Below are 27,619 nucleotides of genomic sequence, written 5' to 3'. Positions count from 1 at the left end.
AATAGTAAGATGTGTATTTTTCTCTCTGTAGGAAGTTAATGGTTTGAAAAATCATAGTCTAGTATTTATAGAAAAAAACTTTTAGATGCCAAAAGGCAGTCCACTAAAAAGATGGTGTCCATTTTCAGTTTAATCAGAACATACATTTTGAGCTAAATGCCTGGGTTTTTTTATCTTTAAGAGACTCTTATAGCTGTTGCAACATTTAAGTTCCAGTCAAAAGTGTCTATAAATGTAATTATGTTCTTCTGCAGTATTTGAAACCCCACTGGTGCACGACAACAAAACTTGAAAATGTCACTGACTTTTTCTTTTATGTCAAAATGACAAAGGCACAGTGAAAAATCATATATTCCTTGTTGAAGTTTGAGGAGGAGGGGAGAATTGGCTTTCTCATAAGCTTTTTGTTCTCAGGTCTGTGATGTAAAAGTAGCTTTCTCTCTGTGCTAAAGGTGATAATTGTAAAATGGATTGGATGGAGACAATAAACAGCACACTGGAGTAATCCCACACACAGGTGTTTCTCACTCAGCAAACAGGTTTGCTTTGATTAACAGCAAAGGAGAGTCTGTAGTGGAAGGAGCTGTCCTTAGGGAAGGAAAAAAGGTTTGTGTGATATACAGAGCTACTCTTTGGTTAAAGGATCAGTCTGGTTTCTCGGTGGAGACTGATTTTGCTACACTGGCCTGAAGAGAGATTATCTCAGCCCTGAGCTGTGGAGTGCAGCTTGTGCACTGACAGGGAGTAGTTCTGTTTTCTACCACAGAATTTTTTTGTATTCAAAGCAACTGTCAGATTTCCAAAGGACTTGGAGCGCTATCCTGTCCTATTAAACAATGATAAAGTAACACCACATCCTTCACTGTCTTCCTTCCCTCTGTACATTCAGATTCATGTCTGTTTGCTTTACCAATTAAAAATATATTTGGCTAAATATCTTTTACTTCCAAGCGTGGGTAATTGGGAGGACAAGGACACATGGTAGTTTTTTGCAGTTACACACGACATCTTCTCACCGAGCAAAACATGTATGGGCACACAGCTGTAGAAGGCAGGGGCAGAACAGGAGCAAGGAATGGTGTCCCTGAGGGTCTCACCTGAGCAGTGACAGCCTGCTCCAGTATGATTTACATTTCATAGGCCTGTCACTTGTGTCACAGCTGAGCTGCTGCTGTGGCCAGGCTGGTGGTGCTCACCTGAAGAACAATGACAGCATCAGTGAAATAGCCACAGAGCTGCTTCTGAACCTGGAGTTTTCTGCCATGGCACTGTGCTCATCTCTCAGAGGGTGGCACAGTGTCCCGACCCTGACCCTGTGCCCACCACAGCACTGTTCCATGTGGGCCTGAGGTTGCTGGAATGTCATTTGTACTCCACATATATCAAAGACAGTTTTACCTGGATTGAGGGTAGGTTTGGACGGTCAGTGTTTGACCTTTGTGACTGACAGTGGACAAGGCAATCCAAGGTCTCTCCTACAAGAGTCGCTGCAGAGGCTGATGAGGTCTGTAGGCAACCTGAACCCGAACAGAATCTGCTGCCTGCTGGAGCAGCAGGGAGATGGGAAAGGTGGCAAACAGGGAGTCTTGAATGTGCTTCAAGTTTGCAGCTACTCCCAGGGCTAACCACATGGTTTTGGTGTTCCTGGAGACCAGGCTGGTGCTGGAGCAAGACCAGGCTCCAGAGTCATTGACAGAATTTTATCAATTGAAAAGCAGCATTGTTAGTAGTACATACTGCCTTTAATGGAGAGGCATCTTTATTTAGAAGTCTTTTCTTTGGAGAGGAGGATGAAATATAGATATTAATGACAGGACAAACTGTTGAGGACAAGCTGGAGCTGTTGTGTATCTCCTTTTCTGGCATGGTTAGGACAAAGGGTGAAACAGTGCATATACCAGATTTTTTTTTCCCATTCCTCAGAAGGTCTCCTTATGTGTGGTTAGAATTTTTTTTCTGTCAGAATTTTTTTAATAGATAGATATGATCCAGGACCATCTGGTGGATTTGCTGTTGTCACATCTAGGTTTTCTGATGTATTGCCTGTCAAGTTATGTTGTATGTTCAGATGAATTTCTCATATGATCTGCTGACAGCTACTGACATTCCTGAGATGGGAAGTTGGAAGCCTGAGGGGAAGAACAGAGGGGCAGAGCTAGCTTTAAAAATGTAGCTTTGATTGCTTTTGATTGGTGGGCTTTTATTTCTGGTATTTAAGGGTGACTTTTTTAGTGAAGAAAGGTGAATGAGTGAACTTTAAACCAAGTGCACCTAAACTACTGTAATTTTACTTGGAAGGTCTTGGAAGTCCACCTGTAGTTTTGTTGTTGATTTTATTTTTTCTTTAACATTGGCTCCTTAGTCGTTCTCTATCGTTAACTCTCCATCTGTAGACAATCTCACCCACTTAAATTGCAGCCTTTTCTTCCTCCTTTACTCCTCTGTCCTTATCCAGTCCCTTTTTAGAAAGACCTCAAAATATTTTTGTATTTGTTAGGATGCCATTAGGAATCCTAGTAATCATAGTATGCTAATCCTAAATCCTAACACCATAATAATTCTGTAGTAAAATGAACTTAGATTTTTGAGAAATTCGTATTAACCTTTGCAGACAGATCACATGTATAAAAGCAATAAGCAACTCTGAAATAACTACAGTAATTCTTTTCTTGCTGGTACAATATTCAAATAATTAATTAAAGTAGATGGTTTTTGATGTCGAGATCCGCAGTGCAATTGCATTTCCTCACACACTGATAAAGATAATGCTCTGCTTTGTAAACCAGAATCCAAATAAGCCATAAGCACTTCAGTTTTGTTCTTCATTTTTTTCTGCCATAATTTGAAGCTCCAAGTAGCAATTATAGGCTGGTGACAAGATAAATTTCACAACTTGTTGTCATTCATCATTTTTCAATTGGCTAGATCAGAAAATAATTGATTTGTGTTTGAAACTTAAAGGTTTTTAGTTTGTATGGTACTAGTAGAAAGCATAGTACAGGTATTTCTGGCTGGGCTGGGAGGAAGCCTGTTTGTAGACAGAGGTGGGATTGCCCTGCAGAGGCACATCCAGGTGTGGCTCTGAACACAGACTCGCTCCCTTCTCTCTCAAAGCTGCTCTGTTACACCAGGCCTCCTGCTCTTTACATCCTGCCTAAGTTTTGATGAAGTTGGAAGTCACCCTTGAAAAGGAAAAAGCTTTCTTCCATGGGAATCTGGATCTCAAGATGACAGTCCCCAGGTTCAGGGGACTCTTGCTGAGGCAGAAGCTGGAAAGCATTTTCTTGCCTCTGTTAGTTACTCCTGTGAGTCCTTGATGCTGCTTCCCGGATGGGGGACTGCAAGTGCCCTTCTGTGGCAGTCGAGAGACAGATCATATTAAGCTGACCAGGCCTGTAAAACCAGAATGTAGGGACCACTGTTGTGTACTCCAGTTTTGTTCCATACTTTTAAAGTATCAGATAAGGTGACTTGGAAATGATCCCACTCCTGTGATAGGGGTGGGATTGGATATGCAAGGGTCAGTGTAAAGATGCAGCAGCTCTCCATGGTGGTGGTGACCTGTGTTGGATGGAGCACTGTTCTCATACTGGTCAAGCATCAGCTCAGCTGTTTTCAGAAGAAGTGGACTTTGAAGGAATCCCCATAGATGGAATATGGCCAAATCCTCTGCCTGTAACGTGTTTGATAGCACTGCAGGGTGGCAGAGCTGGTCTTCAGTCCTTAAATGCATTAAATTAACTGCAGGCAAGCTTGCTGAGAAAAGGGTAATGAAGCGGGTCCAAAATGGGCTGTGTGTGCTCAAGCACATGCGGTGGCCTTAATGCTCTAGGCAGCATTCCCACAGGCACGTGGCTCTGGAGCAGCCAGGTCATGGAGCACACTGTGCTGTTTGTTAAAGGTATTGCAGACCACAGGTGCAGCCAAAATCACTTAGCCAGGCATCAGAGAGAAAGTCAGGAAGGAGAGCAATTCCATCAGGAGAAACTTGTGAGAGGAGCTGGATGCAGTCTGGCATAATGCTGGTTTGTGGTGGATGTGTTCCAGTCAGCACCCTCTCAGGGACCTGCCTAGCCCACTGCAGCTAAAGTTTCAGCTTCTGATAATGGAGATGAGGATCTCAACACATGGATTGTGTTGTTTCAGGTAGGGGCAGCATCTGAACAGGTCTGCAGCGTGACTGACGTTGTGCAGCCTTCATCTTTACTTCATGTGATGAGGAGGAGGGAGGGTGGAGATTACTTGAAGCACCTGGATAGAAGCAGAACATACTTTTTCAGAGTTCCTTTGTCTGGAGGAGTACACAGCCCATATGTAATTCAGAAACATGTTAAAAAAATAGAGAGCTGTTGTCTTTAAAAATCGGTGAGCACCCAAGTCTGTTGGTTGAAAATCTTGCAATATGTCTAAAATGAACCAAGAAAGTGTGTATAAAAAGTAGTGATAAAACTAACCCCTTCATAAACTCAGAATAATGTGTATTTTCCACATTTAGGCTGAAATACCTGGAGCTGCACATGGATTTATCAGTTGTCAGTTCTTCTGAAATCACATTTAATAGAGATGTTCTTTTCAGATGTGATCTGTAAACATTTTTTTGTTTGTTTTACCATAAATCTTGCTTCCCCCACTTTTTTTTTTCCCCAAGCCTTTTCTTCCTTCTTGTGCTTAAACCTGATGATGTTATGCTATAGTTAAATTATCAGAGAGGGAGAGTGATATCAGTGTCCTCCACCTTGTAGTAAAAAAATCTATATTTTTGTTTTCTGCAGTGTATTGAGGGCAAGATAGATGAGCAGGGTGTTGCCATCCTTTATCACAGTCAGAATGATAAATGCCATGTCCTGGAAAGTTTAAAGATGTGTAAGAATGCAAATCCTTGGCCCACAAGGAGATGTGTTTGAAAGTGCAGATCCAGCCAGGAGTTAAGCACATCCTTAAATCTAAGCAGCAGCATTGCTTCCATTGGGTGTATGTACCTGGCACCTCGCTGTGTGGGGTAAGCAAAGCTCATTCTGTGCAAGGAGATTTGACTTGTTTCAGTGGCTTGAAGTGGGATAAGAAAATGAGCCTTTTCTTGTCCCCTTGAAGAGCAGTCTGAGGGTAGTTCAGGTTTAGCTGTTGTGTTGCTGTCAGTGTGAACTGATGTAGATGGAAATGCTGATCCTTTGGTACCTTACAGTGCATCCCTCCCCTTCTCCTCTCTTTTCACCCTCTACCCGTGTCTGCTAACCATGAACAGAGAGCCTTGTTTGTAGTGGGCAATACAGCACCACAGCACCTCAGCTTAGCAGGTGGAAGCACTGCAAGAGACTGAGGATGTTCCATGGGAGTGCAGGACTTTTCCTCCCTCGCAAACAGGGAAATATGTAGAAATTTTCAATAATTCACAACTCAGCCAGGAGGGCCAAGCGTGTCCTGGGGAGCATCAGGGACAGGATCACCAGCCGGGCAAGGGAGGGAATCACCTCCAGTGCTGGGGGCAGTTTTGGGAGCCACAATGTAAAGGAGACATTTAACTATTAGAGAGTGTCCAGAGGAGGGCAACAAGGATGGTGAAGCATCTAAAAGGGAAGCCTGGTGAGGAGTGGCTGAGGTCACTGGAGCCTGGAGAAGAGGAGGCTGAGGGGAGACCTCGTTGTGGTCTTCAATATCCTCACGAGGGGAAAGGAGGGACAGGTACAGATCTCTTCACTCTCATGACCAGTGACAGGACCCAAGGAAATGGTATGAAGCTGAGTCAGAGAACAGAATGTTTAGTTTGGATATCAGGAAAATGTTTTTCACCCAAACAGTGGCTGAACACTGGAAGAGGCTCCTCAGGAAAGTGGTCACAGTACCAAGCCTGACAGAGTTCAAGAAGCATTTGCACAATGCTCTGGGACATATGGTGATTCTTGAGATGTTCTGCATGGGACCAGGAGTTGGACTTGATCCTGATGGGTCCCTTCCCTCAGCATATTCTATGATCTTTTCTCTATCTGCTTCTTTTCCTGGTTGTCCTTTAGTGGAAGTGCTCTCTTTGGCTCTGTTTTCTTTCCTTCCCTGTAGTTCATGTTCATGCCATATTTCTTGCTTCTTTGTATTTGATGTCATGTGTGCTTTCTGAGGATGCAGTGTATTCTCTACTCTGGTTGCTGTCCACATATTCCTGCTAGTGTCACCTGTGTCTTTCCTCATGGATTTGAGTTAGTTTTCTAACTGGGAGGTAATATATCGGTTTTGTGTACAAATGGAAATGTTTTTATTTGGGTTTTTTTGGTACTGAATTAGATGTCATCCCTCTTGCATCCTTGAGATTTTAAAAGAGAGATGGAGGCTGAATTTTCCTGGTGCACTGATTTTACAGCATCAGTTTCACTGAATTACCACCAGCTGATCCAACAGCATTGCGGCTGGCACTGACATTCTCAGATTCTTCTCCTGTGTTTTAAGTGATTTTGTTTACTTCATACAGTGCAATGAGGCCTCGAGCTCATGACTGGAAATTTCTTGGTGTTTTAGTGATAAATACAGATAAAAAAGATAATCTTCCTGTCTGGTCTTTTTTTTTTTCTTTCCCTAGAGCAGTCTTTGAAGGTTGCACCTTCTTCTGTTGTACATCCTTTTTCCAAGTCTTTTTTTGTTGTCTATTCCCCTCCTACTTGTTTCTTCTCTTCATTCCCTTTATTTTAGTCCTAGGTCTTCTTTATTCTTTTGGGTTGTTTTGTTTAGGTTTGAGAAGAGACACACCTGCGTTTAAGTATAATTGGCTATTTGGAGTTAACTTGGAAGTTTTCCTTACAACTGCCATGTAAGCAAAGTAATTTGCCCCTTCATCTCTTCAAGCTTTTTCCAGTGTCAACTGAAAAGTTTCACAAACTTTTGCCGTTCTGCCTCCAGTTTTCATTGCCTTTTGACCATCTTCTGCTCCAAAGCTTGCTTTGTCACACCTGTGAGAGGCTGTGCTGCACAATTCTCACATCCAAACCAACTGATGTTTCCCTTTTCCATTGTGAAATGTTTCACCTTTTCCTTTCAAAACACACATGCAAGTATTCTCCTCTGGCCTTTGGCTCTGCCTTATAAAACTGCAGCAGAGATCTGGGTACTCACTGGCAGCTTGACTTCTCTGCTCAGTTGCATCCAGGAGCCCCTTCTTCAGCTGCTAGATGTTCTGAAGGCCACATGTGTTTAAAAAGGGGACAAGGGCTTATTTTGATATTAAATAAGGATTTCTTGGTTCTTGTAGGGAAGTGGCATATATGGATCTTGGGATTAAAGATGAGAGGGATAAGAGTTTGTTTGATAACAGAAGGGGTTTCTTGTATTTATGAAAAAATGGCTTTTGTACCACGCTGCTTACTTGCCAAAGTTCAGCTGAGAAAATGGTATTTTCAGTGAAAACAGATCATGTGTTTTCAGTTGCAAAGACTTCTTTGTATATGGTGTTAATTGCCTTTCCATATTTTTACTGTTTTACTGTAACAATTTGATTATACATGTATTTTTGCTCTCGAGAGACAGTGGGTGTGATACAATCTCTGTTTTAAACTGTTATCATGTAATTAGCAGGGAAAGGTGTCTCTAAAGTGTGATCTGCTGGCTTCTTTGCTGCTCAAGAAGCAAAGAGCAGCTGAATTATGGGATTTGAGTCCTTGACTGGAAGTCCTTGTTGTGTAAATTTGGCATAGGCTACTTATATTTCAGAGAACTAACTCTTTCTTCAGCTCAGAGTAGTGTATTAGGACCATGCTTTAATAACATCAAGAAATTGTGATGGGTTTCCTGGTTATGCTTTATGTACCCCTTGTATGAAATGGGCTTGCACACAGATCTTTCTTATTCATCTAGTTATGTTCTCTGATATTAAACCATATAGGTTTTTAAAGGTCCCTCTTGTGAAGTCTTTGAGCTAATACTGAAAAGTAATCTTTGCTCTCCCTTCTCAGAGCTTCTAAACCAGACTGGGGTGTTTCTGCTACATTTTTCTCCAAGCTATGCTGTGAGTTTTTTGATGTCTTTTGGCACTAAAAATTCACCCATTCTATTTTAAGGATCAGTTTTGTATACTCTTCGCTGGATAACACTCTTGGAAGTTCAGTTCTCTTCACTGGTGTTTTGTTCTAAGAGTGGAACTCAGCTGAGAGTTTAGATCTTGGTTTCTTTAAGCTCAGAGACTCATGTGCAGTTTTAAGCTGCATGTGACTTTTGAATCACAGGTGCCCAATGAAATACTTAAGTAGTCTGTATAAACTACCTTGGAAATGCCTTGAAAGAATTTGAAATCAACTGCCTCTGTCCCTCCTTCTGTCCCAGGACAAAAACCCTTCTGAGTTTGTGTGTAGGGACTGCACTCCCCCTGCAGAAGAGGAATGCACTGTGTGTTGTCAGTGATTCCCTGGATGTGGTGGGGTTTTGCATGTGCTCCTGGCAGGCAGACAGTCAGATGTAGTTATGGAGTGACCACAGTCCATTACACAGAGCACTCACTGGTACGCCTTTGATGCATTGGAAATGAGTGATTTGTGAATTGCTTCATGTCTTACTTTGCTGTTGTTTTCCCCTCTCCCAGCTGGCCACATGTAATGTAAATTGAATGGGATGGTGGTGGATTGTGAATTGAAATCCCTTTGCACTGGAAAATTAGTTTCCCTGAGCACATGAGGCTTTCATCTGTAGTTATGTGGACAAAAAGCTCTCTCCAGAAAGGTGTGTGACAGCGCTTTCATGACCTCTTTTTTTGCACTGACTCAACCATATCATAAACTCACTTTTGTGAGCCAAACCAGACTCAGGCTGTTCCTGCTGTTGTCATTTATTTCAATTTAAATTTCAGTATATTCCTGCTTACCTTTCACAACGAATAGGAGGAGTGGTGGGAGGGAAGAGGAGGAGCAGTGAAAAATAAAAAGGTTCACAAAGATTAATTCGCTGTGTAATTTTCTCCTTTAGAAGGAGGGAGAGACACACCTGGGAAAATAGGTTATCAGCCCTCTAAGCACACTGATGAAATACTGTCCTTTCTAGCAGACACTGTGGTGTTGCACTGAGGCAGTTCACTTACTCAGCACTAAAACTATACGACCAGATTCATTCTGAGGAGGCGTGATGTGGTTTTCTCTGTGTGTCTGCATTTTTACTGCCTTTAGCTAAGTTAGGGCCCTTGGTGCTTATCACTTTTTAATGATTTGTTCTTACCTCTGCTCCTTGCTTCTGGCTGTTTGTTCTTTACTACTTAGGTTGTTATTCATGTTCATGTAGAGACCTGAGAGTTAATAGAAAATGAAGATTGGAGTTGCTCTCACCTTCCCTTTTCCTGTAAGGTTACCTGGGACAGTTCCACACACATTTATCTAAAGCTTTGCAGCATCTCAGCTGCTGACTCTGTAATAGTTGTGTCAAAGTATAAAGCTAAAGCTGGTAAGCTAGCAGCTCATTGAAATCAACTTCTTTGGATTTATAAAATCACTAATTAATCATCTTTTAATGTGGGTATAAATATAGAAGAAATGTGTAGTCTCTGTCTTAATTGTAATCTTTTATATGAATTTTGCAATAGTCATACATATGTATTATATACAAATATATATATACTTAGCACAGAGGTCACAAGACAAGTTATTATATACAAAGTTCTCCAGTCCTTGCTTAATTTATGTGCATGTATTGTCCCACTGGAACACAGGACTCTTGTGTGCATGCTTATTTTTAAGCCTTAAATATATTAAATGAGACAAGAGGGTTTTTATTTTTAGTGTATTTTGAGGTTTAGTTTGGTTCATCACCTCGATGGTAAAGAAATGGTGGTTATTTTGTGTAACTATAAGTCACTCAGCACAATGGTTGTCAGTCCTCAGTCCCTGACTTCTGTGCTTTCTCATTTTACATACTTGCTGCAGTAACACAGGTGCAGATTTGGGTCTTCATAGTTGCAAGAGAAGGTTTTTGTGCTGTAGCTTTAATCCTTTGCCTGGAAGGAAGGGTTGGCTACCTCAGCAGATTGTTCCTGTCAGCCTCCAGGTTACATTATAAGCACATCATTCTGCCACAGAAGGGGTGAAGCAGGATGAGCCAAGGCAGGAAGGTTGTAAATGTCCTCTATCTCTGACCTCTCCAGACTTGGCATTGGATTCACTGCATATGTATATTTTAGTCTTGTCTTCAAGGTCACAAGACCTTCCTCTTTGAGGCTGCTGGGTGTGGCAGCACTTATGTCCTTACTATGGCTTATCTTGGGAATGCTTCACTCGTGAGGGGGTTCAGCCCTGCTCCAACCCTCCCTGTGCTACATGGCTTCTCTGGGGGTGGCTGCATCAGTGCTAGCTAGAGATGGAAAAGCACATCCTGATGTAGGAAGCTGTCTGAAGAGCCCTTGATGTCTTGAAATACTCTGTAAAGTAGCTGAAAGACCACTCTATTCTTGGCTTTGCAAATACCAGCACATGGATCCAGAGCTGTACAAAATGAATGAGGGCAGATGTTTTTAACTGGAGCTGTCTTGAACAGCAGTTGCTTTATTAGGCTGATGTTGCTTCTCTCTCAGTAACAGCCAGGTTACACTTCAGTTGCTTGAAGAGATTCTCATTGCCAAGGATTTGACTCAGCATTTGATGCAACAGAGGCGTCAGATATTGCTGGAAGGAAGGAAGGGAACAGAAATGAGCTGCTGTGGCAGGGTTGGGTAAGGAATCTTCCATCATGGAAGGACCACACGTGAATAGCAACTGTGTCAGTAGTTTTGCAGGTGTTCCTCTTTCAACAGATACTTCCTGCTTTTCCTCTGGAACTTTCACCTTCTTGTGTGTATTGAAAGCCTTATCATTTATTTGTGGGGGTGTTAAAAACTCCACACAAGTGGGTCTCAAGGAGGGCTTGTGGGGAAATAATACTTTGATTTCTTGGTGGAAAAAAAGGGGGCAAAATTTAATCACCTTGGTTTTTATTACTGTTCAGATAATTACAAGAGCAAGTCTAATGCAAAAATATCCTATCAGGTCAGGCTTGGACTTCTTCCTCTTGCTGCTGTGCCCTTGATAAATATGCCTAAATTCAGTAGTCTTGCCATGAATTTTCAAGCTGCTGAGGACACGAAGAAGCTCTTCCTAGGTATTGAACTGTAAATGGTTGCATATGACACCTGGAGGAGTAGAAATGGGCTTTTACAATTAAATCAGTGTATTCATCACACTTTCCCTGTTGTGTGCAGCGGTTCATGTTGAAGCTGAGAAAGATGATTCATTTACTTTCTTCTCCCTCCTGTCAGCAGCAGCAGTAGCCCTCAGAGCAACAGTAAATGCCTGGCCTGCAGCCATGTGTTACTGCATCTCTTCTGGGCCTTCAGATGATACTGTAATCAGATGAGGGACAAGGTATGAATTCTTTTCCCTGGGGGAAATCAGACTGAGATTTTAAAGTATGAATCAAAACCCAGTTGTTAGGATGTTTTTTAATTGGCCAGCAGATGTTTTTCAGTCTTATGGCTTATGCTGTCAGGAAACACCATTTGTTGGGTTTTTTTTACCTGCTGTATAAGTTATTTTATGATTTGTGAGACCTAATGATTTGTTCTACAATTTCATGTGACTGTCAGCACCCCAGGGATATGCTCCCCACTCAGAACATGGATGTTTTGTGCTCCACTAGCATCAGTCCAACAGGTTACACTGCAGGGAGGGTATCCTGTGATACTGTGCTCCTACCTGTTGTTAATATTACACTGCTGAGCTAGGAATAGAGTTGGGTTGTATGCTGGCTGTATTCTTTAAAATGTGAGGAAGATGTGTTGTTCAGGTGTGGCTGAAGGGGGCGTTGGAGGCAAAACAATCAGTTTGCAATTACGGGACTCAAAATGGCAGTAAACCTTTTTATTTCCCCTGATTTGATTTAGATTCTCCTTTAGCTTGGCTCTGAACTATTTTCCTGTCATGCTGCTGTTCTAGCTACTTCCAGGCATTTGTCAAAGACTGCCTAATTGAAGCACATGCTCCAGCTTGGCTCAAAACTGCTGCTGTGATCAAGACTGTAGATGCTGTTACTGCTTCCTTGTGGAGTTCTTTTCATGAAGTACTAGGACTTTGGTTTGTAGATTTGGATTCTCAAGGTTTTAAGAAAGCACAAAGTCTCTGAACATAGAAAAAGTGGAAGCTTATAACAAAGGCAGCTTCAGGCAACAGTCCTATCAGAATATTCTGAGGTAGAAAGCACCCATAAAAATCATCCAAGTCCTGGACCTCAGTCCTTGAAGCCTTCCTGTAATCCTGCTTGTGAACTGAGATCTGTTCATCAGATGGGACAACTGCAGCCCACTTGCAAACCAGGTGCATAATCCAGTGAGGGCAGTTAAATTCTTGGACATCTTAAGCCCTGTCCTTTGGATACTTCCACACAGTTGTTATCTGTTTACCCCTATAAATCTAAGTGCCTGTTGGTGTTTTGTATTTCTGTTATGTCTCTTCCATACCTTGGCACCCTTATGATGTTCACCTTCAGGGATGTTTTTCCTTTCAAGAGCTGTATTTTGCTGTGATACTAACATCTTAATTTCCTAAGACATCTGTGAGACTTGCTGGTTATGACTATCCTGTCAATAGACTGGAGAAGAGGCTCTCTTCCTTTTCCTCCAAAATTCCCAGGGCAAGTAATTCTGACATGGCCTCCAACTTGAGGCTAAGTTGTGGCTCCAGGAGGGGGTTCCCAGGTGTGCAGGAGGCCCCTGGACCTGCACAGCAAGTGAAGTGGGAATAGAAGATGGGAGGAAGGTGTGTGGGGAGCAGAGTGTGTCAGGCTTGTGGCAACTCCTCCAGCAGCTCTTTGAGAGCAACAGTGACAGAGCTGGTCACTTATTCCTCTCTGTCCTTTACCATGTTTACTCTGTCACTTGTGGTCTTAGAGGCACCAGCTTCTGTCTTGAGCCCTGAAGCCCATGAATACAACCTTGGAATACACAAGAGGTTTTGACTGTTGGTAGATTTTTGACAGGAAGCTGCTCCCATATTAAGGGATGGTGGTGTGGTGCATCCCACCCAGATCCCATTGACAGGCTCAGTCTTTTTGTCTGTAAGATGGGAGATGTGTGTCTTCAGGTGAGGTTGTGGCTTAGTGTTGAAATGTCATCTGAGAGAGGGCAGATGATGCCTGGGCAAATGCAGTTAACAAATAGCGACTGTGGGAAGCACCAGGGTGAGGCCGTACCCAGGGATCTCACAGGCAATGTTTTACCCTTGGTTTCTCATGTCAGTCTTGCTGAACATCATTGCCTTACCAAACTGCTCTTATGAGCATGAATTATCTCAGATTCCCTTGCAGACACATTGGCACTAATTACATTTGCAGGTGCGCAGTTGGCAAAGCTGTAGGAGAGGGAATTGATTTATCTCTGTCACCCTGCTGACCTGTCATTACTGATGGCCAAATGGGAACTTGAAAGAGCACAAGTGACACCTAACTTGAATCAGAACAGCTACCAAAGGCATCTCCTGCCTTGGGAACTGGCAGGGGACTCTCCCACACCTTTCTTCTCTCCACACACACTGCATACAGCTGCAGGAGCAGGCCAGGGTGTCCCTGCAATGCTGCTAGGGTGGTTCCTAATAGGAATGGAGGGGTTTATGAGAGTGAGTAGTTTAGCACATGACAAGTCCAGATAGCAGGCAAGTATGTGTTTTATATGTATAAAATATGCTCACATCTGCAGAGGAGAATAAATACCTATGAATTTGGTTGATGTCAAGGCACGTAACCTGTATGTGTGTAAAATACATCTGATCATACTTAAACCTTTTTAAACCTAATATCTATGTAAAACTTGCATCCTCCATCTCTTAAGCCTGAGAGCATGTCATTCTTGAAGCACTTGAGCAAAGGGTGGTTTGGCCTCTGAGATATTCTTCAGAAAAATACCTTTTACCATGTCAAAGTATATTCTTCAATATTCAATATTTGGCTGAATTCCTGGTCCTTTTGGCATGAGTTTTAATTTTAGCTTCTACAGAATCAAAATGTCATCCTCTCTGTGTGAAGTCCCAATCTTGGTGTCCAGAAACCAAATGCTTCCTTTGTGTCCTTTTTGTATTTGTCAGTACAAAGACTTTTTTTGTTAGTTCAGGCATAATTTTATTTTTGTGCTCTCAAACTGAAATGCACTTTTGGTTCAAAAGCCCTGCAAGAGGAGTAATTTCTTATAGAGAGTCCTTCTGGAACTATAAATAATAAATGCTGTGACTCAGAGTGATGCAGGCACCCCTGCAACATATATGCACACTGCAAAGATTCAGTAAATAATGATTTACCTGCTTTTTGTCAGCCCTAAACCAAGAGGGATCTATTCAGACCTTCTTGCTAGCTTAATGAGTTTTCTTTGTGCTGTACTGTTTTTTAGGAGTTCTAAAATGTGGTGCTGTTTTTGATGGCTGCAACTTTATGAGGGGTATTAAATATTCATCGAATTCTTAGTTCTGAGCCCAGATCTCCTATTGAAACCTTACCAGCTTGTAGTAGGTGCTGACTGTGAAGAGCTTGGGACTGCCACACTTAGTGCCTTATGGTGCAATAGTAATGAACAGTTATTATTTCACAGTTGCTGGAATTATTTGATTATGGTTCCTGCCCCACACTTTAATGACGTAGTTTTGTACTTTGTGGTGTGGCAGATTGACAAACAGGACCCTCTTCAGGGCTGGGGTTAAACTCTCATTTGTGATAATTGTGATAAGTTGTACCTAAGAAATCCATTAATATAACTCATTCCAGGGGTAGAGAAGAAGCTTATTCATAAATAGAGGACCAGTCTGTATATGTTGTTCTTTCTTCTCCAGTAAAATAAAAGCTTGTCTTAAGAGAAAGAGACCAACATGGTGTGTGTGGGTTATCAGGGATCCCACTGATAAAGTCTCTAACCAAGATCTGTGGGGTCAGTGGAAAGGCTCTCGTTAGCTTCAGTGGGAGGTAGGTCACACTGTGGAGCTTTCTGAAGTGCAGAAAACACTGCAAGTCAAGATGTGTTTTCTCAAGTCAAGTCAGCTCCAAATCTAACTCCACTCCTAGAGTTGCAAAATTCAGAGGAAAAATATCAGACTTGTTCCGCACAAGGCAACATCTTTGTATTCAGAGGTGCAACAGGACAGTGAGATGGTCTTAAAAAGAGAAGGGTGACTTTGGATTTCCTTAGTCCCAATAGGACAGGCTGAGAGCACTGGATGGGCTCACTTCTCTTTGCTCTTTTCTGTTATCTATTTCCTCCAGGCAGATGTGACTGAGCAGTGTCTGAGATCCTCTTAGGACAGGCATAGGCTCATGATATAGTTTGAAGTGCACCTTGAGCATGTGGGAGGAGGTATTAAGAGAACTTTCCTTCTTTTTCTTCCTTCTTATTTTACCTGTTAGGTCTCAAAGGGAAAATCCTCACAGACAGATATTGAACATTATGTGCTCTGAAAGTATACTATCAACAGGTTTGCAGAGCAAACATAGCAACAGCAAACATATCTCCTATGTTTGCTTGTGATCTGCCTGCAGGAGTGTCCCTGCAGGCCCGGGGTCTCACTGCTGTGTTTGATGGTGTGACTTCATGCCATGAGCCTTTTGGAGGGCTATGCTTCATGTAGATCCACTGTGGGGTAAGCACTGGAAGTATTCCCAGTCAGTTCTGTCTGGTTTGCCATCTCCATGAAGCTGCTCAGCCCCCCCAGGTTCAAGCTCTGCTGTGAAGGTTTGTTTAAGGCACTCACCTCCATAAGCTTGTGTGCAGTAGGAGATTGTCTTATAAGATAATTTCTGGATAATTTCTGTGCCTTTGTGTTTAGGAATCACTTGTTTCCACCATAAAAAATAACTTTAGTATGAAAATACTGTTTTCTGGATCTCTGAAGGAGGGCAATCACATCCCTGTTCAATTCTAAGCCATTTGCTGACCGTCACAGCTGGGAAATTGCTTTCCTGGTGCCAAGGGAATTACTAGAAAGCACGATGAAAGGCTTTCAAGCAAGTGACATTTTTTTTCCTTTCTCTCCTATTGTTTTCTTCTTTTGTGTGAAGTGTTCGGAGTAGCAGTGGCGTTAATGATCCCCAAAAGCAGGATTTCCAAAATGCATGTGTCCCCCCTCCCCCGAGCAGCTCGCCGCCCGTCTCCCAGGACATGCTCAGCTCCGTGAAGCAGCGCGGCGGTGTTTGTTTCAGTGTGGCCGCCCGTCGGGGATTTGCAGGAACACTGCAGCAAATCATCCTGCATGCAAGGCTGACCTCTGGGAGGCTAACAAATTGAGGTGAGCCAGCTGGAGCGATAGGACACTGCCGGCAGACAGAGCATGCTCAGAGCTGGGGGAGAAAGGTAGCTCCGGCTGCCGATGGTGCGCGGGTTACGGTGCCGGCAGCTCTTAGATGGGATTTTTGCTTTTTCTCTGTGGTGGTGAGGAAAGAAGAGGACTGGAGAGTGCTCGTTCCCCCGCAAAGCATAGCTTTAAGGTGTCTTCTTTTTTTCTTTCTCCTGTGAAAGAGAGGCACCGGATAGCATTTCCCGTTATTTAGCAACACCAGGTATGCGTGCATGTGCTGAAGCAGTGATCTACCAGTGATAGTACTTCCAAGACTAAAAAGGTTGCAGATGCTCTGAATTACTGTATTTCTTTGCTGGCTGTCATTGTGACTGTGCTGTGTTTGCTGTGCTGATCACATACGGCTCTGAATTCAGTTTTGTTGGCAGTGTACTGAGGAGAGGGGGGAGGTTGGCATGTTTTCCATGGTATCTCCTCGCTCCCCCCTTCCATGCAAGTTCACACTGAATCCCTCCTCTGTGTGTGTGCACATGTGGGAAGGGAGTCAGTAGTTCATTTGTAATCCCGCATCTTTGTAGTCCTGCTTTGTTTGACTAGGGCTTTGCTTTATCGTTTTTAAACAAAAGTCTCATGGGGAAAACATCTCTGATACGGACTAAATTCTGTAGGTTTGCAGAAATGTATTTCTTGCCCAACACGTGCTGCTATGGGATTACTTTTTTTTTTCTTTTTTTTTTTTTACCTTCCCCTAAAAACATGCTAATGTGGAGCTTGTGGTAACCAAGGAGGGATTGTGGCTGTTCTCATTGGCTGCGCTGTGCTCCGAACAATTTTGGCTCCTGCTTAGGATTTGCAGCGCACAGGAGCGGTCCTGGTGCTGATGGAAAGCAGGGAGAGTTCAGGCTGGGAGTGCTGCTGAGCACCAGTCCCAGTGCCCGAATAACACAGGTACTCTGCCTGCTGCAGAGCACAGAAAGAAAGGATGGATAAAATAGAGAGAATAACAAATGGCAGCTAAAGGCCACAGGCACAGTTGGAGTGGCTGAAGATCGTGTTGTTCAGTACTTTGGGATTTCACATCATATTCTTTTTAATTCAGTTTTGCAGGATTAGTAAATTTTCCCTTCAGCCACCCCCGCTCCATCTTTGCTTTAGGCAGACCACTGAAGTAAGATAAACCTGCTGCTCTCTTGACACTTTTTGTTCTGACAGAGGTATCTTGTTTACAGACTAAAAGCAAGAGACCAGGCCAAAGGAGAGATTTTTTTACTCATGTGACAGGGCTGTTAATGACAATGTAACCAGATAGGTTTCAATGGGATGCTAGGTGAACAAAGATCAACTGGAATGAACTCTGTCTGTTGCCTCTGTCTCACCATGGTTATTTTGAGTAACTTGGGTTTTCATCTTTAGGCTTGGGACTCTCAGAAGGTGAACAAGACTTGAGGGATTGAGAGAAATACCTTTGGTTTTTTTTAATTCATCTTTTTAGCTTATTTTCCCTACATCTCTCGCCTCAAAAATCTTTATCAAGATTGTTTATCAAAAATGCATCTTTTTTTGGGGAATTTTTTTGAGATCTGGGATTTTGTATGGGGAAAGAATTTCGTACTCCATTATGGATGGAGAACTTGGAAATGCAGATCTTAAAAGCCCAAGAAGTATTCTTTTTAGATTTATACTTTTAGCTCAGCTTTGTGGCTTGCTTCTATGCATTGACTGCTAAGTGTTGGAATTTTTTTTAACCTGTTATTTTGTAGATCAAGACAGGAGTATCAACAAATATTAAATCAATGGCTGGTAGTCATTGTGAAAGTCAGGTTGGATCTCTTCCTGTCCCAGCTCCCACAGACTTGGAAATTAAATGGAAGAAAACTTAGGTTTTCTATCCATAAGTGCAGCTAGGAGGTGTCCTGTAGCCACCAGGCTTCTCCTGTTCATATGGAAGGGACTTTTGCAGTAGGGACCATTGCACAGAGACTCAGTCTCCTTGGTTGCAGCCTTATATAGAAATATTTACAGTTTTTCTTTCTGTTCTTCACTTATGCTGAGCCATGAAAACTGAAGATGGACCTAATTTTGATCACAACTATCTATAGATAAGGTTTTTATAAGACAGGGATTTTTGAAATATATTGTTCTATTTTGACTTTTTTTTTTCTGAATAAAGCTCTATTTTAAAAATTCTTCTTGAGACTACATAGTCAAGATATTCTTGTTTTTCATGTCCCCTCTTTGTATCAGGCTTCAATAATGATATTTTTATCTTTAACTGCTGGGCTTACTCGCTCTACAAGAATCTGCTCTTTTCCTGTTTAAAAAGTCAGCACTTCTACAGTTGGCTGCTTTTTACAAAGAAAATGTTCCAGTATATCAATCATTCAGTGTACCATCCTTTCTTTAATGTGCTATGTACTGTGAAAGATATATGTATCTCATTAAATAAATAGAGTGAATAAGATGATAACAGCTTTTCGGGCTTTGGGGATTGACTTGCTGGTAGTTCTGTGGGGATCTGTGACAGAGATGAGAATAAAAGCAAATTCTTGGCTGCCAAATCCCAACTCCCCCTCTTTCCAATTGGGAAAGTTGCCTTCTAGCAACTTCTGCTTTGAGGATGAATGAAGTAGGTATTTAAAACTGCATGTGTTACATACACTGAATCCTTAGCTAAGCCTCTTGCATCAGGGATGAGAGAAAGAACAGAAGACATTTTGCAGGGGGAGTGCAAAATGCCACGTTAGCATGCTTTTCTTTTCCTGTGCTGGTCCTGGAAAGCCAGTCTAGCAGGAGGTAGAACCAGAGGTAGGGAGTGCTGATGGGGAAAATGTCCTTGAGGAGGGAATATCTGCTTCTGCCCCTCCCACCGTTACCATAACAAGAAGCCCATTTCCTGCCCATGCAACTCTGCCCTAACTCCTTCACTGTCCTATGGCAAGAGCAGCCCCAATCCACTTTCAGCTGTGTTGCATTTCTGGAAGCTGTGGGGATGGTTTTCTTTGGACACCCTGCCACCACTGGCAGGCTGTGCACAGGAGCTGACCAGCTGGGCCAAAGCCAAGCTGGCCTTCATGAGGAGGCATTTCCCCTGTGCACAGAGTGGTGATGCTCTCTGGAAGTGTGTCTCCTTCATGCTTTTTGGTTTTCCATTTGATGAGCCTGCTGTAGCTATGGAAAGCTGAACATTGACCTGGAAAATGTTGGGCAGTTGGTAACAAAAGTTCATCAAGGCCTAAACAGACCAAATCAGCACTTCTCATTTTGTTAATACCTGCAGAAATAGGTGACCCCTCTTTAGACATGCTGGTCACCCTTGTTCTCCCTAATCAAGCTCTTGGTTTTTTCCCTTTGGGAGTCTTAGTAGTGTATGTTTGTCATTTTTGTAGTTGGGATTTTTTAATGTGGATTTTGTAGCTTTTCTCCCTATTTCTTACCTAGACTGCAGTTTTTAAAATGGAGAGGAGATTTGGAGCACTGTCCATCATATTAATAGCTTTAGTGATTCATCCTACTGTAGCTTCACAATTAAAAAAAGAACAACAGAGCTCATCTCCTAAATGAATCCAAACAGTTCTTCATGCCAACTGCCTATTAGTGGAAATTCCTCTCTCATCCCGCCCACTCTGAGCTCCTAGGCATGTTAACAGGAGATGGAGAACAGTGTCTCCATCTATGCTTCCTGTGTCCTTACCACTTCCTGAGGATGTTTAATGCATCACATAACCTGTAGCTAACAGGCAGAAGGTGCTGCTGTGTCCAAACTTGCTTGAAAGTGTTATGGATCTGCAAGACACTGGAGGGCTCTGCCAGAAGTGCCTGCTGAACAAACCAGATGAATATTCCTGAAGACTTTACCTGCTCACCAGCAGCCAGTGCTAGTTAGAGGAGAAGTAGCTGAGCTGTGAGAATGAAGCTGTGATGCTTTTGAAGTGCTAAGTGAATGGGGGTGGAGGAAGAAAATGGGGTAAGCTCTTCATGCCTGTGAACTCTTGGAAAAAGAGTAAAGATGAGCTGACCAAAAATAGAGTGCCTCCCACAGGCTCTTAGCTGCTGGAGCAGCATCCATTGTGGCTGAGCTGCAAGCCTCAGGATATGCTCTTAATTCCACTGCACAGTCTTGAGCTGCCCCCACACCGGTGTTTTTGTTGAACTCCCCTTGTCTGGCTCTAAGACTGCTGCCTCCTGCCCTGTCAGCATCACTGCCAGGGAAATCTGCCTCTTCCACCTCCCTCTCTCACTCCTGTTGCTCCCCTGCAGCCCATTCCTCTCGGGATTCCTCAAGGGCACATCCCATGCCCTCCCGTGGGACATCATTGCCCTCTGGCAGCCTGGCAGCCAGAAGCTCTGTGCAGCTTTTACATGCACGTCTCTTCTGGCTTGGCTCTGCTCTATCAGTTGCTGTGTCTCCTGGTGCTGAAGGATGGTACTTTAGCATTTCAAAGCAGAGAGTGAAAAAATGTCAGTCCAATTGATTTCTTTGGTAACTGGGGCATATTACTCATGTGGAGCAGAGCCCTGGGTATCCCAGTGTCACTGGGAAGCAAGAGGGTGGGTGAACGTGGTAGGGATGGGGAGGAGGGAGTCTGTGGGCAGCTTGGGGGGTGACTGGCCTAGGGGCTGCCCTCTGTGTAGAAAGAAGCAGCACAGAGCACTCTGCTCTGAAGAAAAGTAGCAGTGTGTCTGGCCTGCCACTTCTGCAAGTGCCTTTCAGTTCTTAGGATGTTCTCTGATGACACCGTGGGAGTGGCAGCTCCAGACCCATTTTGTGAGGGAGATTTAGTAATGAAAGTTTCTTTTATTGTGAAGCAGCTCTCTTCAGGTGGAAAACTAAATGCTTTCACCTATTTCAGTGTTACCCTCTGCCTCCTGGGAAAGTTTCTTATCCCAGGTGTACTGCTGCTGACAGCACTTTATGACTGATCTCAGCTTGGGGGACTGAGGAACCATGGACAGTGATTTCTTGCCTTTACTCCCTCGGTGCAGCCTCTCTTGGGTATGTAAAAGCAAACAGTGGGATTGTTTGTTACTATTTATGCTCTATCCTTCCCCGAGGGATCAAAAATTATAGTTCCTGCAGGTCTGTTTTCACTGAAAGTGTCAGATTAAAAAAAAAGTAGATGATGAAATGTGGGAAAACAGGCAAAGAATTAAGACAGTTCTCTGAGTACCTGTGAAATTCTCCTTTCGTTTCTGCCTGCAACACCCCTTCCTGTCCATATCCCGTTATTCACTTCCATCAAAAGCAGCTTTCTCTCAAGCAGCATGAACCAGGATTTAGGAACTGGCAATCAGGAGCAGAAATGAAGATGGATTACTTTAGCATTGCTAACATTTAACATATATTCCTGACACCTGGTTAGCTAAAGCACATGCACTCACTTCAGCTAAGTGCAGGGAAGTGAAAGAGCTGCAGTGAGAGAAGAGGGCCTTGCAGGTGATTTTTTGCTAAAAAGCTGAGTTGTTCATTCCTAGCCATTTAGCAGGTATGGCTGTGGCAGAGTCTGAAATGAGAATTGCTAACCTCTGAACATTGGCTGCATCCATCAGGCATCTCTGAAGTGCCTCTTATGCCCTTCCCTTGGGGCTGGAGGGGAGAGAACAAATCAGTCAGGGGTGAAACATTTGAACAGACTGTTTTCAAGGAGACCTGGAGACCTGTTTGGCTCAAGGGGTTTGTAATGGTCAGCAGAGCTCCCCACCACCAAAATGCCCATGAAATGCAAGTGGCATCAGTGGTGTTATTATGGACTGTGGGCTTCTCATGGCTTTGAAACACCCACACATACACACTCACCTTGCCATAATGGAGTAATAAAGAAGCCATGTGGTTTTTCCCTCCTCTGCCAAGTTGTTGCAACTTGCATTGACTCCATTGAACTTGTATGTGCCTTGTTCTTCTGACCCACAGAAGTTAAATTTCATAATGCCTGCGGGCTGGCCTTCCTTTAAGAGTGTGCTTGCAGGAGCGTATTTGCTTGTTAAAGGTCTCCTTCATGAACTGATTATCAAGCTTTGCACGTGGCTCCTGGGGCTTGATCCTTTCCTTGCTGATGCTGTTGAAGTCACTTAAAGCTGTGCTCACAAGATGAGAGGTTTGTAGTGGAGAGGTTATGTACAGAGTTGGGTGATATCATTAGACATTTTTCAAAGACAGTGAAGAAGTAAAATAAAACTTTGAAAGTTGGTACCAATAAAATAATTCAGGATCTGTCCCTATCAAAATTTTCTCTTCCTGAAAACTGGTTTGATTACATTAGCAGAACCTGAGTGATGTACTGCTGTCCCCAGTGGGTTTCTGTTCCAGGCTGTCCATAGAATAGCCGTGGTTGAGAGTTGCACAGCCATGAGGAGCAGCAGTCACCCCTGTTGACAGAGGAGGACAGGTTGAGATGTGATGTGACAGCCATCATTTTTCTGTGCAGGATATCTGTGGCACCTGGGACAAGACCCAGTTAAAATTGCTGTGGTGGAAACAAAGGCTAAGTGTTAGAAAAGAGTTTATCACAGTCCTTTATGCCTCTCTCGATAGAGGCTGGCTGAAGAGATGAATGGGATAGAGAAGCATCTTTGGGGCATGGTTTGTGGAGAGTTGATCCTGCCCTGATAATCAGATGATCACTCTAGGTCCCTTTCCTTTTTTTCCATGGTTGAAATCAAAACAACACATTTTTAATTTGCTGCTTGCTTTTAGGGAGTTTCTAAATGAAGCGGTTTTTCAGACCACTTGCCAAAGGAGATGGACTTCATTTCTCTTTCAATTGAGTAGCTAGAAATTGAAGTGAATTTGTTGCTCAGATCCCCAGAGATCACCTCTTGAGTTTGTGTGGCTTACAGCTAGCACTCGTTTCTTTGGCATTATTCAGACTTCAGTACCTTCAGTTCTTCCTAAGACAGATCCCCCAGGCTGTTGGGATCTCATGAGGTGTAGGTATCCCTTCTGACTTCATTGAGTTCCATGATTCTCCATTCAATTCCGAGTTGCAGGATCAATCTTTTAAGTTGCAGTAGCTCTTTTCAAAGGAACTCCTTTGGCAGTAGAGGAGGTGTTTGCTTTGGTCCCAAGTATGCCTGGCTAACTTCCTCCACATTGCCACGCAAGAAGTGTCTCTTGATTAAAATGCTAAAGGATGCTTGGGATGTCAGAACATGTGCTTGAGACATTGCTTTTTTTCCCCTCATGGCAAACCTGCACCAAAAGAAATTGAAAATTGCTACCTTTAAAAATGGCAGCGAGAAACAATCTAGTGAGGTAAATACTAATCAGAAATTTCCCTTCCTGAAATTCCCCATGAGTCATAGGTGCAATTATTTACAGCCTGACTAGCAGTGAATCTTGATGCATAATAAAAATTGAAGCCCATAAATTCTGTAGGTGAATCAATATCTCAATTGAAGTTCACAGATGAAGTTATAATCAATACTCTGATATAAGCCAGTAGTGTTTCTGCATAGAAGGAAAACAGTGGCAGGCTCTAACAGAAAAATAATCAGGGAGGCTTTGGAGCAGCATAGAAAAGGTTCTCAGGCTGGAATGGGAAAATGCCAACAGTGAAACCCTTCAAATGCATTAGCTTATCATTTGTATAAGGGCTGGTGTGCTGTGTGAGCCAGACTCTGACTAAATGAAGGTCTGATTGCTTTAATGACACATCAGTTCCTCTCATAAAGAGCAGTGCTCTCCTCTCTTCCGTGCCAATATTTCTTTTGGAAGACGATGGCAGTTCTTAGCTTTTGATCCTGGATTGCAGCCAGAGCAACACCCTCAACTCGGGATTTTCCCTCAGGGCAGTCCATAGACCTGCAAGTCCTTCCCTCACCCCTGGATAAAATGAGATTGAATGTGATGTTCACTAGTTCTCATTGCACACTGGAGTGTAGCAAGATCTGTCCTGGCAATACCCCTGGAGCTGTTGCTACCCGCACAGTGAAGGTGAGGGCACTGCTGGGTGCTCTCGGCCATACAGAGCAGGAGGAGGAGCTGGGGCTCCGAGTCCTCTGCAGGTGACCCAGTGATGGCACTGCTCTATTTCTTCTCACTGTGGGAGTGGTCTGCAAAAAGCAGAGTGATCCAGAGTCACAGAGAACGTACTTTTCTTTCTAACGGGTCTTCATGGAGCTCATCCTTAAAGTCTTTTACATTTTCTTCTTCAAAAGCATAGAAATGAAAATGAGAGCGGAGCCTTCCTGTGGAGCAGCTCCTAGTTCTGTTTGTTTTATATTTTTTCACAGTTTTGGGGAGAGCTTTGTCACTTTTTTCTTCTTTCCCCTCATTCCCTGGAAGGGGAAAAAATTACTGAAAGAAGCCTAAACTCTCTTGAATAGTCCATAAAATATGATTTATGGTGGAGCTGTAAACTTAATGTTTAAAGGTTCCTCTCTTGTTTTATTTTCCACAGGTCTTTGCCCTCACCATGTCAAAGAGTGTTAATGATGTGTTCCCTCTCCATTGCATTCCCCACCTGTCATCCTGCTAGGATCTGACTACAGAATGAACATAGCAGCTGTGTTCAATGCCCTGCTCGTGTCCGTCCTCGCTGCCGTGCTGTGGAAGTACATCAAACTGTGCGACCATGCCGCCACGGTGGAGGAGGAGCTGGTCCTCATGCGCCAGTCCCAGGAGCTCTCTGAGGCTCAGATTGACTACCACGCAGCTCTGCAGGCCCTGGTGGAGAACGGCACCAGGATGGTGTGCACTGGCAGGATGCACACCGACCGCATCTGCCGCTTTGAGTCCCTCTGCTACTCCACCGAGGCCGAGGAGTTTGTCTACTTTCACAGCAACTCCTCCGTCATGCTGCCCAACCTGGGCTCCCGGAGGTTCCAGCCGGCTCTGCTCGACCTCTCCTCTGTGGAAGATCACAACACCCAGTACTTCAACTTTGTGGAGCTCCCAGCTGCTGCGCTGAAGTTCATGCCAAAGCCGGTCTTCGTGCCCGACGTGGCGCTGATTGCCAACAGGTTCAACCCAGACAACCTGATGCATGTCTTTCATGACGACCTCCTCCCCATCTATTACACCATGCAGCAGTTCTCCGACTTAGATCTGGAGGCAAGACTCTTCTTCATGGAAGGGTGGAGTGAAGGTGTTCACTTTGACCTCTACAAGTTACTGAGTAACAAGCAGCCGCTCCTCAGGGAGGAGCTTAAAACCCTGGGCAGGCTCCTCTGCTTTACCAAATCCTATGTGGGGCTGTCCAAAATCACCACCTGGTACCAGTACGGATTTGTCCAGCCACAAGGGCCAAAGGCTAACATCTTGGTTTCTGGTAATGAGATCAGGCAGTTCACCAAATTCATGATGCAGAAACTGAACATCAGCTTGGAGGAAAGCTCCAGTGAGGAGTACATCGTAGTGTTCAGTCGGACAATCAACAGACTTATCCTAAATGAGGCAGAACTAATCCTGGCTCTCGCTCAGGAGTTTCAGATGAAAACCATTTCGGTCTCTCTGGAGGAGCATTCATTTTCTGACATCGTCCGGTTGATCAGCAATGCGTCCATGCTGGTCAGCATGCACGGGGCCCAGTTAGTCATGTCGCTCTTCCTGCCAAGAGGGGCCACCGTGGTGGAGCTCTTCCCATATGCTATCAACCCCGAACACTACACCCCCTACAAAACCCTGGCAACCCTTCCTGGCATGGACCTGCACTACATTGCCTGGCAGAACACCGACAGGGAAGACACCGTAACCTACCCGGACAGGCCTTGGGATCAGGGGGGGATTGCTCACCTGGACAAGACTGAGCAGGAACGCATCATCAAGAGCACGGAGGTGCCGCGGCACCTGTGCTGCCGCAACCCCGAGTGGCTGTTCCGTGCCTACCAGGACACAAAGGTGAACATCCCGTCCCTCATACACGTGATCAGGCAGACTGTGAAGTCTAAGCCCGGACCCAAGAAGCAGAAGTGGTCTGGTAGCCTCTACCCAGGCAAAGTGAGGGATGCCAAGTGCCAGGCCTCTGTCCAGGGCACGAGTGAAGCTAAACTTGCTGTGTCCTGGCAGATCCCCTGGAATCTGAGGTATCTCAAGGTCAGAGAAGTAAAATACGAAGTGTGGATACAAGAGCAAGGGGAAAACACTTACATGCCTTATATATTGTCCCATCAGAATCACACCTTCTCAGAAAACATTAAGCCCTTCACGATATACCTGGTGTGGATACGCTGCATCTTCAACAAAAATCTTCTGGGACCTTTTGCAGATGTGCTCTTGTGTAGTACATAACCTGCTGCACTACCTGTACAGCTCTAACCTGCTCTCCAATCCATCTGTGGTTTAAAACTTCTCGTCTTGTAGTTTGTAGAGGGCTGAAGAGGACTAGACTGTACCAGTGCCTAAGTGTCCATTTTATTGCACTCCACATGTATTCTTTCAATGGTATTTATTTCCAATGAGTGTTTGGAAAAAAAATAAAATAAAGAGAAACCTCTGTGTTCTTCAGAGTAACTTCCAGAGGTTAAATTACATGCTGAATACATGTAATTGAAAACAGAATGGAAGTGAATTGTGTGTACCTTGGTCGTGATTTAAATTTGTTCCTATTGTGTGGTGACTATTTAAGCACAGTGTTAAAGCGCAGTTAATTCCATGGCTAAGTGGGCAATTCTCATCTGCTTTTTCACTGTGAGTTATATTTTTCCGTAACTCTTGACTGTAACTTTGAGTTCAAGATTTTGTACGAGAGCCTTCATTAAACTGCTGTAAACCTCCTCAATACTTTTTTGCATTTTATTATTTCTCGAAAGCATTACTGTGATAGATCTGTCCATTGCTGTGATAAAATGTGTAGCTGTAGCTTCCTATGTTTATATTTTAACTGAAGAGAATAACTACAGATGACAGCTTTGTCTTTAGAATCAGATTTTAATGCACCCCTATTGCAAAAGGTTGTAGTAACAGATAAGAGGTAGAAAGGATGGAGTAGATTGAATAATTTACTGTGGTTTAGGAGTTTTCATTTTGTGAGTTATGTACAGGTGTGTGAGAAAGGAGTGGGGTGATTTGTGAGAGCTGATGGGGAAGAGATTGCATTTACAGCAATCTGCTCAAGAAAAAAATTTTTTTTTGTGTTTCATCAGAATAATTGGTTGATAATAGCTCCTAATAGGTACATGCTTTGCTGGGGAATAGGCAGGTGATGGCAAAGGGAAGCTTTCTGTACTCAGGTGTTCCTGGATGTTGGTGGAAGGAAGCAGAGTCAGGCAGGAAACAGGTAGGAGTGCCAGGGAATTGGGCTGGCCAGAGCACGTGGCAGGGATCAGGCTGATGACACTCACACCTCTGTTACTCCAGTGGGGGGAGTAGTTTAGTTTAGATTTAAATTCATTTTTTTTCCCTGAGATCAGAATCTGGCTTCATTGCCAGGGTA

The 27,619-nt window shown here is 43.6% G+C and overlaps 1 protein-coding gene across 7 annotated transcripts in view; it reads left to right on the top strand.

The window, feature by feature from the left end:
- Window positions 1-26,965, top strand: part of POMGNT2 (protein O-linked mannose N-acetylglucosaminyltransferase 2 (beta 1,4-)) — a 31,114-nt gene extending 4,149 nt beyond the window's left edge. Inside the window, exons 2-4 of one of the 7 annotated variants that reach the window (XM_039711785.1) lie at window positions 16,015-16,241; window positions 21,101-21,243; window positions 24,647-26,965. In XM_039711785.1, the coding sequence (XP_039567719.1) occupies window positions 24,739-26,475 (1,737 nt within the window). In that variant the 5' untranslated portion in view covers window positions 16,015-16,241; window positions 21,101-21,243; window positions 24,647-24,738 and the 3' untranslated portion in view covers window positions 26,476-26,965. Of the gene's footprint in view, window positions 1-16,014; window positions 16,242-16,300; window positions 16,513-21,100; window positions 21,244-24,646 lie in introns of those variants that run through there. The other 6 variants (XM_039711817.1, XM_039711775.1, XM_039711793.1 and 3 more) reach the window with 6 other exon arrangements.
- Window positions 26,966-27,619: the final 654 nt, after the last annotated feature.

The sequence above is a fragment of the Passer montanus genome, unplaced genomic scaffold (assembly GCF_014805655.1).
Source record: "Passer montanus isolate IOZ18808 unplaced genomic scaffold, ASM1480565v1 scaffold10, whole genome shotgun sequence".
Taxonomy (NCBI): Eukaryota; Metazoa; Chordata; class Aves; order Passeriformes; family Passeridae; genus Passer; species Passer montanus.
This window is presented reverse-complemented; position numbering and strand designations above follow the sequence as displayed.